Genomic DNA, 16158 nt, shown 5'->3' on the forward strand with positions numbered 1-16158 from the left:
CGGTTTGGCTCGGTTTTTCCGGTTTTGGCTCGGTTTTTTCCTGTTTTTTTTTGTTTGGCTCGGTTTTTTCCGGTTTGGCTCGGTTTTTTTGGTTTTGGCTCGTTTTTCCGGTTTGGCTTGGTTTTTTTCGGTTTCAGTTCGGTTCGGTTTTTTTGGTTATTTTTTTTCCAGTTTTCTCGGTTTAATCGGTTTTCCGGTTTTTTTTTCACCCCTACTGAATAATGATAAGAACTCGCTTCCGTGTGACAAGCCTAGAGGGCGAAACAGTAATTGAGATCAAATTTAAATGGAAGGTACAGAGGGTTTGATTTTTTTTTTTTTGCTGATATTGCATAAACGCGTCTCGTCTGAAATTTCTGTACGATGGATAAGACGCTTTTGCTAGAGCCACGTGTAAGAGTCTCTTTAATTCTTAGCGTGTTTGTTTTGCATTGTAGTGGTAGCTTTTGTCTAATGCCTCACCAGAATTATTCATAGTTTTAATATCCGGTTCATTCAAGGTTTGGATTCTAGATTTTAACCGAGTCATAGGTTTTGACCTGATTATCAAATTGTTTGTTGTTTTTTGTTTTTTTTAAATCAAAACAATATTGTTTTAGTAAACAAAAAAAAAAAGCAAAAGTCAACAGGTTGCAACCGGGTCTTACCGGGTCACACCGGGTTTTTTTCTTCTATTTTTTCTTCAACCCGACCCGGTTCCAGTCCCTGGTCGACCCACCTGGCCGGGTTTCAAAACTATGGTATGTTTAGGAGTGTGGTTGTGATTGTTTTTTAAAATATTTTTCACTCGGAAATGTATTAAAATAATATTTTTTAATTTTAAAAATTATTTTTTATATCAGCACATTAAAATGATTTGAAAACACCAAAAAATATTAATTTGAATTAAAGAAAAAAATAAAAAATAAATTAATTTTTTAAAAAAACACTTTTGAAACTAAAAAACAAACAGGTTTAAATATATTTATTTTCAATTGAATCTGGTATTTGGGAGTTTGAAATTTTTTTTATTTAGTTTAATTTTAAATTTTTAAATTGATTAAAAGGTGTTGTATTGTTATAAACAGGTTATAAAGATTTATGAGACTTTTCTCATAATTTTTTGGTGAGAAAATAGTTGTAATTTGGGGTTTCTTTTTTCAAAAACTTAGACCTAATATTCATATGATCAGAAAAGATAATAGACAAATAACACGTGGTTTGCGTAAGGGGAGACGCTTCGTCCACCAAATTTAAAAAAAAAAAAAATAGGATTGACAGCCTGTCATTTGCCCTTTAAAAAAAACACATGTATGCAGGCCTAAGTTTTAATGTAAGCTAGGCAAGTATGTCCAGCCCATGCACATCTAAACCATTATTTTTTTATCTCGTTATTATTTTTGGTTTAGCATTTTATAATTGAATTCTTTTTAAATAATACTTAAATGATTATCCAATTATAATATTATTTTTAAATAATATCAACTTCTTTGAATTTAATATCACCAATAGGTTTTTGAATAATTATATATGAATCTAATATATATAATTTTTTAAATGCGGAAATATCTATTTTTAAAAATTTTATTATAAGTTTTTTTAGATAATTTTCTCAAGTTCATTATTATTATTTCTTTAATATATTCATTCTAAAATTATTTTTTTAATATTTTTTTAATTAAAATTTGCTTTTCAGATTCATATATATTAGACAAAACAGTAATAAAAAAATACTAAACATAACCATAAAAATACAAAAAAAAAGGAACAAAATTAGAAAGTACTAGCAGTAACACTGTTTCCACACGGAATACTATTTATTAGTTAATAAAAAATTAGAAGAGGAGGGTTTTACTGTACTTCATCTCACATTATACTATTTATTAAAATAATTTTTTTCTCTTTTTATAGGTTTTTTTTTTAATTTATGTTTTTTTTAAATGACCTTCACCATTAGATTTATTTAAAATTGAACTTCTTAATTTTTTCAATTTACTTCTTATAAGGTTATCTCATACCCATGACTCAAATTACAAGTTTGACAGATTGATTTGATTTTTTTAATTGATTTTTTTTTTAATTTCATCATTTAATATTGGATTGACTGAGAATTTGGTTTTGTGATTTGTTTCGGTCCGCTTTCTATGAGATTATCCACGTCTCATAACCTAAGTCATGGGTTTGGTGAGTTAACCTTGACTGACTTGGGTTATTTTACTGGGTTCTTTTTTTAATTGATTTTTTAGTTTTATCCCTCAATATTGAATTTATTGGAAATCAAACTTTATAATTTGTTTTGATTTATTTTGTATGGGATTATCATGATCTCATTACTTGGTATGCAGACAAGCAAGTTAACTTGAGATGACTCGAATATGTTGTTGTCTCAATGTTTAATGAAAAAATCTCATATTAAATATTTATATTTGAGTCAAACTGTATTCAATGATCACCCGAGTTGCCTTTGAACCCGCTAAGACGATTGAGTTACGTTGAATCAATTCTTGCATATTTTTTTTTTTTTTACTAAAATTGTTTTAGCAAAATCTATATATTTTTTATATTAAAAAAATATAAATCTGATATGCAATGTAGCGCAGGCTAGTAATGTAGTTCAAAGTATTTATGATTTAAGATTAATAACTTATTTATGGGTATTTACGAGAATAGAGATGACTGGTGTTTTATAGGACAAATTGAGTAGTTAACATATAAATTTTTGTTTTTTTTAAATATAGTTTTTTAAAATTTCATCATATAACATTTTTATTTTTAAAAAATCAAACTTTATAATTTGTTTTAATTTATTTTCTATGATGTTATTATAATCTTATAACTTGGATCATAGATTTAATTTGTTAACCCGAGTTGATCCAGGTCAATTCAACATATTGTTATCTTAATGTTAAAAAACAAATATCATCTTAAAAAAAATCTTGAGTTAAACTATCTTTTTACAAGTTATTCGGGTTACTTTTAGATCTACAAAGTCAATTATATCATATTAAATCAATCCCTCCATAATTTATTTATTTTTTTCACTCAAACAATATTAATAACATCTAAATATTTGAAAGTACATATCGTTTCTTTTCAAGCAGGGACTGATTACTAATCAGTAGGGAATGACTACTGGGCCTGCAAACAAGATTAGTAATTACTGTTAATGGCCCTGATACTCTCTAACAATTCGTAATTGGGCCCGAACAGCCCAACTAAAAACTTAGGGTATGCATTTCATCCAATTAGCAGGTCCATTTAAAAATTGAGGAAAAGAGTGGGGTTTTATGTCACTTGAAGTGTTGTTATATAAAGGCCAACTAGGGTTTATTGACACACTCTGTCTGCTCTAGAGTTAGGGGCTAAGCTATTTTGCGTCGCTGCAGCCGGAGGTATCTCTTCTCTGTCTCTGAGATTTTTCTCTCCTTTACCTGTTTGGATGCCAAGAAAATGTAGAATAACAGAGAATCAAATTTAGGTTTCCGAATCTCATTGGTGTATGCATATAGTTATAACTATATTTGCTTCTTTGGAAAATGTCGAAACCAAGAGTTGTTTTTGTTTTGTTTTTCATACTAGTAGCTATTACTGTTTTGTTTTTCTAGTAATTAGCAGATCATTAGCGTAAGGTCATAAGAATCATTATAGTTTCTTTTATCTTGATTCCTTGAATATGCTTTTTTCTTGTTTTTCATATTCAGTTTCATGCCTGTCTGATTTTTTTTACACATGTTTCATTTTATCTTTGCCTGAGTGCTGCCTAAAACCTTTTCTTAAGTAAATTTCTACGTTTGAAAGATCTTGTATTTTATGTAGTTCGCAATCATGTTTATCAAATTTGGGTTTTTGTCATGCGATGCACTAATCATTCAGATACCAGATTAAGGGGCAATTGGAACCTTACTATTTATTTAATTAGATTTATTTCTAGTTGGTTAATCAATAAATGTTTGATTTTGTGTTGAAGGAGAAGGATGTCTCACAGGAAGTTTGAGCACCCTAGACATGGTTCCCTTGGATTTCTTCCAAGGAAGCGAGCTGCTCGTCACAGAGGAAAAGGTTATTATTTATATTTTTATTCATATTTTATGTTGTTTTTGGGTTGTAATATCATTGCACTGCTTGTATGCTGACAGTTAAATCCAATTCAATCTTTTGATTCTCGTTTTGGCTTTGCTCAGTGAAGTCTTTCCCCAAGGATGACCCTACCAAGCCTTGCAAGCTTACTTCCTTTTTGGGTTACAAGGCTGGCATGACACACATTGTCAGAGAGGTCGAAAAACCAGGATCCAGTAAGCAAAATTTTCAACCTAACATGCTAACTTTGTGACGTTCATTAATATCCCTTTGTTTATCAGTTGTTTGAACCAGCACAAATAAGGTATATTTGTTGTGACTTTTATAATTTACTTCTTGTTCTGTAGAGCTTCACAAGAAGGAGACCTGTGAGGCTGTAACAATCGTTGAGACACCTCCAATGGTGATTGTTGGAGTTGTGGGTTACTTGAAAACACCATCTGGCCTCCGAACTCTGAACACCGTTTGGGCTCAGCATTTGAGCGAGGAGGTCAAGCGAAGGTTCTACAAGAACTGGTGCAAGTCCAAGAAGAAGGCGTTCGCCAAATACTCAAAGCAGTATGAGACAGATGAAGGGAAGAAGAGCATCCAATCACAGCTTGAGAAGTTGAAGAAATATGCAACTGTTATTCGTGTTTTGGCCCACACTCAGGTATTAACCCCTAGGTTAACTTTTCACTTGTCAATTTTATGTTTCTGTGCAAGTCATTTGGCAAGACCTGTGTGATTTCTTCAGCTTCTTGTTTTGTAAATTATTTTGATGTGATAATTGTTCTTACGTTAACATGTTACAGATCAGAAAGATGAAGGGATTGAAGCAGAAGAAAGCTCACTTGATGGAGATCCAGGTCAATGGTGGGACAATTGCTCAGAAGGTGGATTTTGCTTATGGTTTCTTTGAGAAGCAAGTCCCAATAGATGCTGTTTTCCAGAAGGATGAAATGATTGATGTTATTGGTGTCACAAAGGGTAAGGGTTATGAAGGTGTTGTCACTCGTTGGGGTGTCACTCGCCTGCCTCGTAAGACCCATAGGGGTCTTCGTAAGGTGGCTTGTATCGGCGCCTGGCACCCTGCAAGAGTCTCATTCACTGTTGCCAGGGCTGGTCAGAATGGATATCACCACCGTACTGAATTGAACAAGAAGATCTACAAGGTTGGCAAGGTGGGCCAGGAGACACACACTGCCATAACCGAGTATGACAGGTAACGGATTCTTGGGACTTTGCCAATTTCTTTATGATACTTGCGCGTACTGTTTCCTTGGATAAGCGTTTTTCCTGATTCTTATCCGCTGGCAATCCCAAAGAAAAGAACTTGATACCAACCCATTTTACTACTTTGTTTGATAAATCTGCTTAATATGCTTCCTCAAGTTCATTGCTAAGTTATCTAGAAATTCAGCTGCATTGACAATTTTTCCTGCGTTGACAATTTTTCCTTGACTACATTGTATGATGGAACAGGACCGAAAAGGACATCACTCCATTGGGTGGTTTCCCTCACTATGGTGTGGTGAAGGACGACTATCTGATGATCAAGGGATGCTGCGTTGGACCTAAGAAGAGGGTGGTTACACTCCGTCAATCCCTACTCAAACAGACATCTCGATTGGCTCTTGAGGAAATCAAACTCAAGTTTGTGGACACGTCCTCGAAGTTTGGACATGGTCGCTTCCAGACAACACAGGAGAAACAGAAATTCTATGGACGCCTCAAGGCCTAATTATGCAACCTGGAATTTTTAGTTATTGTAGTGAATTGAGTCTATTTTGGATTCTATTCCGAGGCTTTGACTAGACACAATTGTGTTCGGAGGTCTGAACAATTCTTGTTCGAAAATATTTACTTTGCAATTTTGAATTAGCATACCGGTTTAAAAATTGTCGTGCTCGATTATGATTTTTCCTGTCATCATGCATCTGCTTTTTCTCGTCCTTTTTTTGTTCTTATCGTCAGCAAGTGTATTTTGTTTCCCTGTGCCCAATTCCCCCCTCTGGATTATATACTGTGAAAATGGTTATTTTTTCAAGTATAATATTTTTTGAAGAAAAAATTATTTTTAATATTACTATATTACAAATGATATGTTAACATATCAAAAAAGAATTAATTTGAAATTTAAGAAAAAAATAAAAAAATAATTTTAAAAAAAAATTACTTCTGAAATGTAAAATAAACTTGCCCTAAATGTAATACTTAATTTGTCTTTTCAAAACAAATAATATTATTCAAAACACTAATTCTATTATTATCTCTTGGTTATTTATCTTGTCTTGATTTTGGAGGTACGATTGTCCTTTTCACTAAGACATTTGTTTTTTCACTAAGACATTTGTTTTTCACTAACACAAATAATAAAACAGTTGAATTACTATATTTATAATAAACAAATAATAAAAAGGATGTCTCACAGGAAGTTGCTAGTTTAAATTCAACTGTTTTGTAAATATTTAAATTGCTAGTTTAATCAATGACTTAGGGCTTGAATTTTTTTTAACTTATCATTTCTTTTACATTAAAAAAATAATTATTCAGCTGCGACAACACGAAGACAACATGTCTAGTAACTACTATTGGTTTGTTAATTTTACAAGGGTTATTAGTTATTGTCAAATTTAAATAGGTTATATATATATATATATAAAGATAAAATGCATTTCTCTTCATACCTAATGTACAAGAGTGCTTTTGTATGTTTAATTTATCATGCACAGTAAAATGAATTACTATCTTTAAAAGTAGGAAATTCAACTTATATTTAAGGGTATATTTGTATTTTCACTCTGTTTTTTTTTTTTTTTTGTGTTATTACCATGTTGTTAGAGGGGCAATTTTGTAATTTTGGATATACATATTATTAAAAAAAGTGGCTAGCGTTAGGGTTATCATGCTCGTTGAGCAGCGTGTGAGACGTCACCCAGTGGTTAAATGTTGGCTTTAGAACGGCGTTTGAATTGTCTCGGTGACCTCTTCTTTTCTAGGCGTCGCGTATGGCCAACAAACCTTAAGTTTGGTGTTGATGACCTTTTTTCGTTCTTCTTTTTTCTCCTCGATTTTCATGTCTGCCACTGCAAAATCTCAAAGCAGTCATTCAATTTGTTTTTTCTTCATATTTGGTGCGTGCTCTTTTTATTACTGTTTGTTTTATTTGAAATAATTTATAAAATTGAATTTTATTTTTCAATATCATCCTTCAATTTTTTGCATGTCAACTTTAGTCTCTATTCTTTTGATTGCTATTTGTTTTATTTGAATTTATTTTATGATTTCATCATCTTTTAGTTTTTTTTTCTATTAAATTTAAACCTCATTCTTTTGATTGTTATTTTTTTTTACGTTGATGATTTTTTTAAATTGATATTTTTTTCGAGTTTTATCTTCAACATTAAATTAGTTGAAAGTTGAGTTACTTGATTAAGCCCGAGTTTAGGATTTCATAGGTTATGAGTTTAAAAAATGAACAAAGGTTTAGAAGATTCGTCTAAGTTTGCTTGTTTTTTTCTTTCTTTTTAAGCTTATGTTTTTTTCAGTTTCATCCTTCAACATTTATTTAATTTAAAATTGGACTCAGTTAATTTTTTTATTTACTTTCTACAGAATTTTTTATTGATTTTGAAAATAACTCAAGTTATCTTAGGTATTTTTATTTGTCATTTTTTGTTAAATTTATCTTTTTTAAAAAATAATTTATTTTTAAATTAAATTAAATTATTTGATTAAATATAAATACTAGATGTTTATTTCATGATATTTTTTTTTTATTAAATATAAGCAATGAAGCGTGTCACGAAAATTTTATTGAATCATTAGCCACCAAAAAAGTTTCTCATGACTTGAATATTTTTTAAATGAAAAACAATTGAATGAAGCCCGCGGCATAGTTAGAAATAATATATGAAAGATTTGAATGTCATAACAAAGACAAAAAAAAAATTAAATAGAAGAAATTACAAACAAAAAAAGAAGAAAAAATGATTTCAAATCTCAAAAAAATATTATTAGTCCTAACAAACTAAGTTATAATTCTAAAAAAATAAAATTAAAATCATCAAAAAATATTTTACAAATATTAAAAAAAAACAATACTCAATTAGTCCATAAATCATATTTTGTGGGTACCATCGCTAGTTTTTGCTACAAGGGCAGCTCTTTGTTTTCCTATCGCTTGTTTCTTTTTCATTTTTTGACCTTGAACCTTAACCTCATGTTCTGTTGGGCCGTATGGATTACTTGATTCGCAAGTTCGAGCCGAAGCATGTATTGCCTATGTCCTCTACATGGTGTGTTTGAGAAAGTAAAACGGGAACAAATAAAATGGAAAATGATTATTTTTTTTATTTTTTTTGGCGTATTATTAACAGTGAGTGTTTTTCAAATATCGTTTCAATCATTAATTAAATGAAAAATATTGGTTGCTCAAAACTCGAATCCTCAAAGCACATTTTTTGAACTCAATTGCCTCGTGAAGAGATGGACTAAGGAAACGAAGATGTTGCTTGTGTGCCGAGAAGCAAGTGTCTCGGGTACTGCAAACTAAAAAATACATGGGTTTGTGGCGAGCCTCTTGAACCTCCTCTCTCACGCCCTCGACTTTCTAAATCAACCGAGAGCCAAGGCCTAAGCGACTACACTCATAAACTCTTTATTCAAGGATTGCATCTAATGTTAAGTATACACATTGATGGACCAAGTGTTATTGCACCATTCTATATGTAATTTCACCATTTTACGTTTCAAGTCAAATAAATAATGTTAACTGGTGTATCATATTTTATATACAACTCATTTGCTTAAGAGAGATTACTCAAGAGAACCATGATTTAGAACGGTCAAAAGTAGAGTGATGACTCAGTATGTATAAACTTGAAAAAAAAACCAAGCTCAAGTGACGTGAGTCTAGTTTTATTTCCAGACCTACCCTTGAGTTCAACTATGCGTTAAAGCCAAGTGCATGTGGATCGAGTAAAATACTGGATCCAACACTTTTAAACTTAGCTATGCATTGAACTTAAGTATAGATAAGTTTGGCAAGTCGTCAAGCCCGACTTCTTTGGGCTAGGCTACACGCGGCGCCCAAGCGCATGTGAGTCTAGTAAGATGCCAGACTCAACTCTCCCGGACTTAATTATGCGCCGAACCCATGTGCATGTGGGCCTGAAAAGATATTGAACCCAACATCCTTGAGTTTATAATCATTCCAGATCCAAATATATAGTAAATGGTCTTTATTGACCTCATGTTGAGTCGTAAGACTATCCTTATAACTCTTACCATAGAATGTTAAGAGCTTAGGATAGTTATCTTCCTACACTCTCAGGTGTATAAAAGTGTTAGTTATATTTCAATAAACATTAATGTTATGAAAGTGTTATTCTCATCAATATTATTGTCATATACAAAATAAGGTATAAGAGTTAGTTATATTTCAATAAACATTAATGTTATGAAAGTGTTATTCTCATCAACATTATAACTACGTTTTTTTCTCATCGATATTAATGTTGTGTAAGATCTTTCCATCAGCATTAATGTTGATATAAGTAACTGTTTCCTTACTAATATATTCAAAAACAAAAGACTTTTGACCATTTAGGCAAAACAATAAGGTTCAAGGTACAAGAGGTATAAATACTCTCTAAATCACATAAGTAAATCATCACGATCTTGATTCTCTTATCATATATTCTCAAAGTATTTATAACATAAAAACTAATAGAAAACATTCTTGTTCTTAGAATTTAATGTTTTTTTCCTCATTTATTATAATCCATTACTATAAAGGCAATAGCTTGATCATCTGAGAGTCTCAAAACTCCATAAAAAGAGACTGTTTTGTAGGAACTGAGACTTATACCACAAATCTTCTACTTTTCTAGTTTCTAGTAAATGAATATTGATATAAACGTGTAATCATCCACTATCCAAATACTCAAACCCTATTCCTGAGCATATTGAGTCTTGAAAGATCATCATTAAGGGAGCTTAAATTCGAAAGCAACGGAAAATAAAAAGAGATATCATAATAGATGATGATATCGAAACTTTATAGTTGGTGAGCTATTTGTAAGATTTGCCTAATAATTAATAAAACAACTAAATTATGTGAGATCAGTTTAATTGTTTATATAAATAGTGAATCGTATTAATATTAAAAAACATTTTATAACATCTTTGTTCTATGGCTTAGTTAGTTAGTGCATGTTGACTGATTTGAAACCCGTGAATTCAAGTTATGTTGGGAGCAATATTATGTTATATGTGACGCACGACCCATCATCCACCCTTTATAAAACAAAATACCGCTCAGGCCCAACAACGCTAGGTCACTCAAGCTTGCATGTCTGTGTAATTTTTTTTTGTTTTTTTTTCTTTTCAATTTCATCTTTTAATGTTATATTTTTATTGAATTTTATCATTCAATATTAGATTGGTTATAAATTAGTTTTTGCATTTTTTTATTATATAATAAAATAATCAGTTTTAGCATGATAAAATACAAAAAATAATTCAATTTAGTGAAACTCATAACTTATTAAATACTTAAGCCGCGTCTTAACTCAGTCCCTAATCCCAGCACCAAAGTGATTCCAAGTAATGTCAGCAAAACAAAAGCTAAATTATGTCAGGGGCTTAATCCTCACAATCATCAATTTTAATTGTGGAGAGGATTATTTCACGCTTTCGTCGTTTTTTCCTTTACTTGCTCATCCTTCATTCGCCACTCCTTTTTCTTTCATATGGTTCCATTTCTAAAAATAAGAGACTTTTCTATTTTCTTTCTATACGCTGCATTACTAAACAAAAAGACAACACAATTTCAGCCTATTGCTCTCTAAACAATCCAACTTGGAATTTCTGAGTATCAACGCACAAGAGATCATGGCATGTGTTTTACTTGAATAACTGGCCTGAAGTAACTTCAAAACAGACATGCACTACTTCTAACGCGGTTTCACAAAAAAGTTCTGACAAACTATGAATGTCTCCGCAGGCTCAGGTGTAAGAAATCAAAACATTGCAATGAATTTGCACTGTAAAACACAGGGAAAGAGAGCGCATTCATAAGAAAAAACCATCGAAGCTAATGCCTGACTTATGAAAACACAGAAACGCTGGAATGGAACTAGAAGAATGTACTGCTCTATTATTCCCTACACGAGAAGAAAGTATACAACTTTTTTGGTTTTTGTCAGAAGCGGTAAACAAAAATAATCCTACCTTCAAACTACAAAAACAAGGCCACCACGCATGATGAACAGGAGCTTACTATAACTAACATGCCTGGAAATTAATTAGTGAAATCCACTGTTTAATTTCTATTTCACTTAGAATAAGGCAAAATAAACAGAGCAGGCATCCATTCTAACCAAATTCTACAACCGAGACTAGGGCTCACTCAGCTGCCTGGGCTGGGCCATCTGGTCTGAAACCCCGGCCACGCCCACGACCCCTGCCCCTGCCTCGTCCTCTCCCTGCATGGCCAAATAGTTCTAATTTCAGATGAAGATGATAACCAGAAGAGCATATATCATTTGTAAATCATTTCAGCAGTTCACCAGTGGATCACTGTCGTGCACTCCAGCATCACCTTATTTGACACTATGAACTCCAAAAGAGAGCCAAGAAATAACTCATAGTTTTCTTCTCTGTTTTTTTAGCTAAACTGAAGTTCTGGATACTTCCATCAATGGATGTAAAGATGTTTTCAAATGATGAGGAAGAAAAGTGTGATTATAAGAAAACAAAATATGATTAATTTGGTTTCTAAAGATCATAAAAAATAACTATCATGCCCGCAAATAGAATGAATTGAGTTGTATCATATAGCATAAATGTGGAAGAGTTCAATGAATCAATACAAATGAGGAAAGGAGCACAAGGGAGACAACTAGAGGGTTCCTTTGATGCAAAGCTCGCCAATTATCAGCAAGAGGAGGTTTTCTATTTGTACCTGTTAAAAATTTTATTTGTAACATCTTAAAATCTATTGAGCAGGAAACAAAGTTATGATGACATGATTATGAAGTCTTACCACGGCCCTGGCCAACAAATGCTCCGCCACCATAGTCGTTATAGCCACCTGACTGTTGTGGCATATATCCACCACCATAACCTCTTCCACGACCACGATAACCCCGTCCTCTTCCACGACCTCTCCCCCTGCCACCATATCCACGCCCACCATCCCAGCCACCATCTCCATTGTACTCCACTCCATTACTAGTATTTCCTGTGCACAGAATGGAAAATGACTTCTTGTTACTTTCCCAAAATAAAAGCAGATATAATGAAAGATAAACAACGGGCAAGGAAAACAATTGATCTGAGGTGGAAACAGTTATTAGCCAGTTCAGATGATAAAACTTGAAATAAATGTTGTGATGCACTGTTTTGTGGAAGTGATCCAGCTATTCAGACATCTCATCCCACCAAAATTTTCTGCTCATCTATAATTCACATAAGCACCAACATATTATCAACGCCAATCATCAAAGTTCATGTCATAACGTTCCTACCAAATACAAGGACAGCCTATATGCACACCCATTTTAGCCAATAAGAAAGTATAGTTAGTTAAGGTACTGCAGCAATCCCTGTTACAAAAAGATTGCTCACCAACAGCTCAAGCAAAGCCTGATTTGGCTGATTGACTTTATCTCCTAAATCCCACCCAATATTGCTTCAAAAATCTATTGCCTGATTTAAAAACATTGACTCGCCAACAGCTAAATAGCATACAATATATAGATATTAGAAACAAAACACGCCCCCACCTGCAACCAATAGAAAACGAGTAGCATATTATGCACTGTTAAGGTTGTGCCATTTATTACCTCTACCTCTTGCCATTCCTCGACCACCACGCCCTCTCCCATGCCTACGAGGAGAGCCCCCCTCTATATCAATAAGAAGAAAGATAAATGTCAATTGACATGCCACGGAGAGATTACAATCAGAAAGAAATGTGAAGCATTTGCATTACCTCCTTCGTAATCATATTCAGCCAATGGTTTCACTTGATCAGCTGGAATAGGTGATTGGTAGCTAGAGAAGAAGTAGATCAATGGTATTAAAAATGCACCAAATTTAAGACTAGAAAGTACTCCAAAATCTTGTGATTTCTCCATAGAACATGATGTTAAAAAGCTAACTGTTTTATACATGCATGCTTACATATTTATGGATGCAAGCATATGTATATATATAAGTATAATACAACAGAGACTGCGGTGGAATAGCATTGACTGAATTTTGTCTCAATGAAAACCAATTTGATCAGAGCATTAGCTTTAGGCACAAAGCCAGATCCAACTTACCCTGTGGAGGATGTATCCAGTTCCTTCTTGGATAGAGTAATTGTTATCACCGACACATGACGAGTGGTTTCCAAGCTGTATTGACAACAAATGAATCAGTAATTGCAATCAAGACAAAACAATACACCATAAAGGAGCATGAAGAATGCTCCAGGGAACTCTTACGGGAGAAGACCCTCCTCTAGTGGCTCCCACGTGTCAGTTATATCAGTAGAACCAATGGATGTATTCTGATGAAGACCAGCAATCCTTCTCTGAAATAGAGAGGAAATTCTCGGTATAATCAAAGATAAAACAAATGGAATGACAGTTCTGACGATACCTTGCAAACATATTCTAGTCTCTGTGTTAATCTCAATGAGAAGGCGCGGAAAAATTAAAAAGGCAAATTAAACAGGGAAAGCAGCAAAGCATAAAAAATTAAGGAACTACCTTAATCAATTCAGCAATCATCACAGTCTTGTTTATGGCTCTGCCCATGGCCTTGAGAGAGATTCCATCAGATCCTTTCTCCTGTTAAAGTAACAAAAAGAAATCACCTTTAAATTCAAAGCTATACCACACCATAGATGAATATTTCACTTAAAGATATGCCAACAATTCTTACATAGGCTGAATTAGCAAAAACTGATGACTGTCAAGACAATATACAAGACAGAAACATGTCATCATAAAATATGCATTTTTTAACAGATAAGATCAATCATATCCATGAATCTCATCTAGAACGGACCGACACATGAAAGTGAAACAAGGCTGTCTACAGCACCGTCTGCAAAGCTTTTACTCTATCAAGTTGTAGTGAATAAAAGTACTTTCTACTTCAAAGATAAATAAATAAATCAAAGTCAGAGAAAGACACAAATCCCGCTGCACCACACAGGTATCTAAAAAAAATAGCAGATAATAATAAGGAAAACTACAGAGAATCATTATGCTTCACTTGCAGTCTTGACAGCACAAATAAATCAGCCTAAATTTTATTTTGAAAAAAAAAAGTAAGAAAACGCAATCTCTGTATATGCAAGCACACGCACAGGCACTCGACTTGTGAGGTCAATTTATTAATCAACATTGTAAGATATGAAATAGTTTATCGAAACAGAGAGAGAGTAAAAGAAAAGGACCAGAAAGAGCGTAGTGGCATAAGTAATGTAGTTCCTCATTCGTCCTTGAGTAGTGATGCGAATCTCATTCTCATTAATCGGTGTTTCGGTTCTTGGCTTCTCTACCCTCTGGTACCGATCCATTCTCTATGACGCCGAGAAAATAAGCAGGTAGAACAAATTGAAGAAGCTAGGGTTGTTTTTGGTTGGCTCCCACGGTACCGTTTTTTGAGTTTTGAGTAGCAGCGCAGGGTTCTCTTCTCTTGAGTGTTTTTTGTTTTTCAGCTGCGAAGAGATGATGGAGATAAGAGGGGTAGGGTTTCTTCTGTTTTTTTGAAAAGGAGGGCGGTCGCTTCGGCAACGAGACCGGCTTGTTAAACTGATGACGTGGCTCCCTTGGGTATCATTGTAATTGTACTTCCTCACCTTGATGCCACAAAGGAAGGACGGGATATCTGAGAAGCGATGTCGTTTTTGTTATATTTGAGAAGGTTTAGGGGTGTTTTATAGAATATTAAAAATTGCTTTTCAAAATATTTTTATATATTTAAATATATTTTTTTAATTTATTTTTAATATCAACATATCAAAAAAATCTAAAAAAATATATATATATATTTTAAAGCAGAAAAACAAAAAATAAATTTTAATGAAAAACAATTTCAATTTTAATTTCAAACAGTCACAGGTACCCTCGAGTTTGTTATTGGCAAATTCTGAAAGTTCAGTTTTATATATGTGTGTGTGTGTGTGTGTAGTTATGTTTAGTTCATGCTATCCATTAAAGTGAAAAGAAATGTGTATTCATTTTTCATAAAAGAAGTATTTTGCAGAAGGCATGCTTTTTTGAAGAGAACAAGCAACAGATAAACAATGCTTTACGATGGATGCATGAGTGTCTTAGATTTATAAATAATAATATATGATTTGTACAACAGATACAGGTATTTATAAATCTATAAGCATTTAGGATGATTTTTTACAGAATAAATAATAGTATTTTTTTTTATTCTCTAACGATAACTAGGTACTTTAAAAAAAATATATAATTACAAAAAAAACAGTGAATTGGTGACTTCACTATAGATCACGAGAGAAAGCATGACGGATTCGCACAATATATTTTTTTTTGTCTTTGAGGAATTTTCTAATCTAGTTATTGATTTTTTTATCTTTTTATATTTTTATATTGTCCTAATTTATATTGAATATAATAATTTATTTTGATTATACTCAATTGGATATAATAAAATGTAATTTTATTACTTTGAACTAGTTAAAAGTACAATAATTAAAATTGATATAAAAACAAAAGGTCAATTTTTTGTTTTGTCTACTACGGACATATTTTCAAATTCTAGTCAACAATTGATTTTTCTCATTTCTTATTTTCAACCATGTTTATTGAAGTTTTGACATTGTAATCTTATACTTTATTTGTTTTATGTTTTAGACCCTGGATTTTATGAAAAGATAAAGAGTCATAAAAAAACAAGGAAGGAGAGAGATATTTTAACAACCAAAAAAATTGATATTTGAACCAATATGTTTTTATTTAATGGGAGAAGTTTTATGTAGATATTTTTAACTTCTTATCTTGCAAAAAAAAAAAAAAATTGTTGTTCACATATTTTTTTGAAATGGGATGGAATTTTTGACCAATCAAATGTTTTTTGAAG

At 32.3% G+C, this 16158-nt stretch overlaps 2 protein-coding genes across 3 annotated transcripts; one reads left to right on the top strand and one right to left on the bottom strand.

The window, feature by feature from the left end:
• The first annotated feature begins 3269 nt into the window (after nt 1-3269).
• On the top strand, nt 3270-5936 carry LOC7492475 (60S ribosomal protein L3). Its single transcript, XM_002306672.3, has 6 exons — nt 3270-3371; nt 3947-4038; nt 4161-4271; nt 4404-4708; nt 4851-5260; nt 5521-5936. The coding sequence occupies exons 2-6, from the start codon at nt 3954-3956 to the stop codon at nt 5777-5779; spliced, it is 1170 nt and encodes a 389-aa protein (XP_002306708.1). The 5' UTR covers nt 3270-3371; nt 3947-3953; the 3' UTR covers nt 5780-5936.
• Nucleotides 5937-11174: 5238 nt separating this feature from the next.
• On the bottom strand, nt 11175-14841 carry LOC7492476 (uncharacterized). Of its 2 annotated transcripts, none has more exons than XM_002307471.4 (8): nt 14501-14836; nt 13806-13886; nt 13539-13627; nt 13374-13448; nt 13040-13101; nt 12891-12953; nt 12089-12286; nt 11175-11528 (listed from the first exon to the last, which is right to left on the bottom strand). In XM_002307471.4, exons 1-8 carry the CDS (start codon nt 14621-14623, stop codon nt 11449-11451), a joined length of 771 nt encoding a protein of 256 aa, XP_002307507.3. In that variant the 5' UTR covers nt 14624-14836; the 3' UTR covers nt 11175-11448. The 2 variants fall into 2 exon arrangements, with proteins under 2 accessions (XP_002307507.3, XP_024456347.2); XM_024600579.2 differs by lacking the exon at nt 11175-11528 and adding an exon at nt 11767-12007 and having other exon boundaries at nt 14501-14841.
• Nucleotides 14842-16158: the final 1317 nt, after the last annotated feature.

Source organism: Populus trichocarpa, chromosome 5, assembly GCF_000002775.5.
Source record: "Populus trichocarpa isolate Nisqually-1 chromosome 5, P.trichocarpa_v4.1, whole genome shotgun sequence".
Taxonomy (NCBI): Eukaryota; Viridiplantae; Streptophyta; class Magnoliopsida; order Malpighiales; family Salicaceae; genus Populus; species Populus trichocarpa.

Coding starts and splice junctions, on each gene's coding strand:
- LOC7492475 (XM_002306672.3), top strand. CDS start 3,954: ATGTCTCACAGGAAGTTTGAGCACCCTAGACATGGTTCCCTTGGATTT. Junction 4,039..4,160: donor TGCTCGTCACAGAGGAAAAG/GTTATTATTTAT, acceptor GGCTTTGCTCAG/TGAAGTCTTTCCCCAAGGAT. Junction 4,709..4,850: donor GTGTTTTGGCCCACACTCAG/GTATTAACCCCT, acceptor AACATGTTACAG/ATCAGAAAGATGAAGGGATT.
- LOC7492476 (XM_024600579.2), bottom strand. CDS start 14,623: ATGGATCGGTACCAGAGGGTAGAGAAGCCAAGAACCGAAACACCGATT. Junction 13,887..14,500: donor ATGCCACTACGCTCTTTCTG/GTCCTTTTCTTT, acceptor TTACTTTAACAG/GAGAAAGGATCTGATGGAAT. Junction 12,954..13,039: donor TGAATATGATTACGAAGGAG/GTAATGCAAATG, acceptor TTATTGATATAG/AGGGGGGCTCTCCTCGTAGG.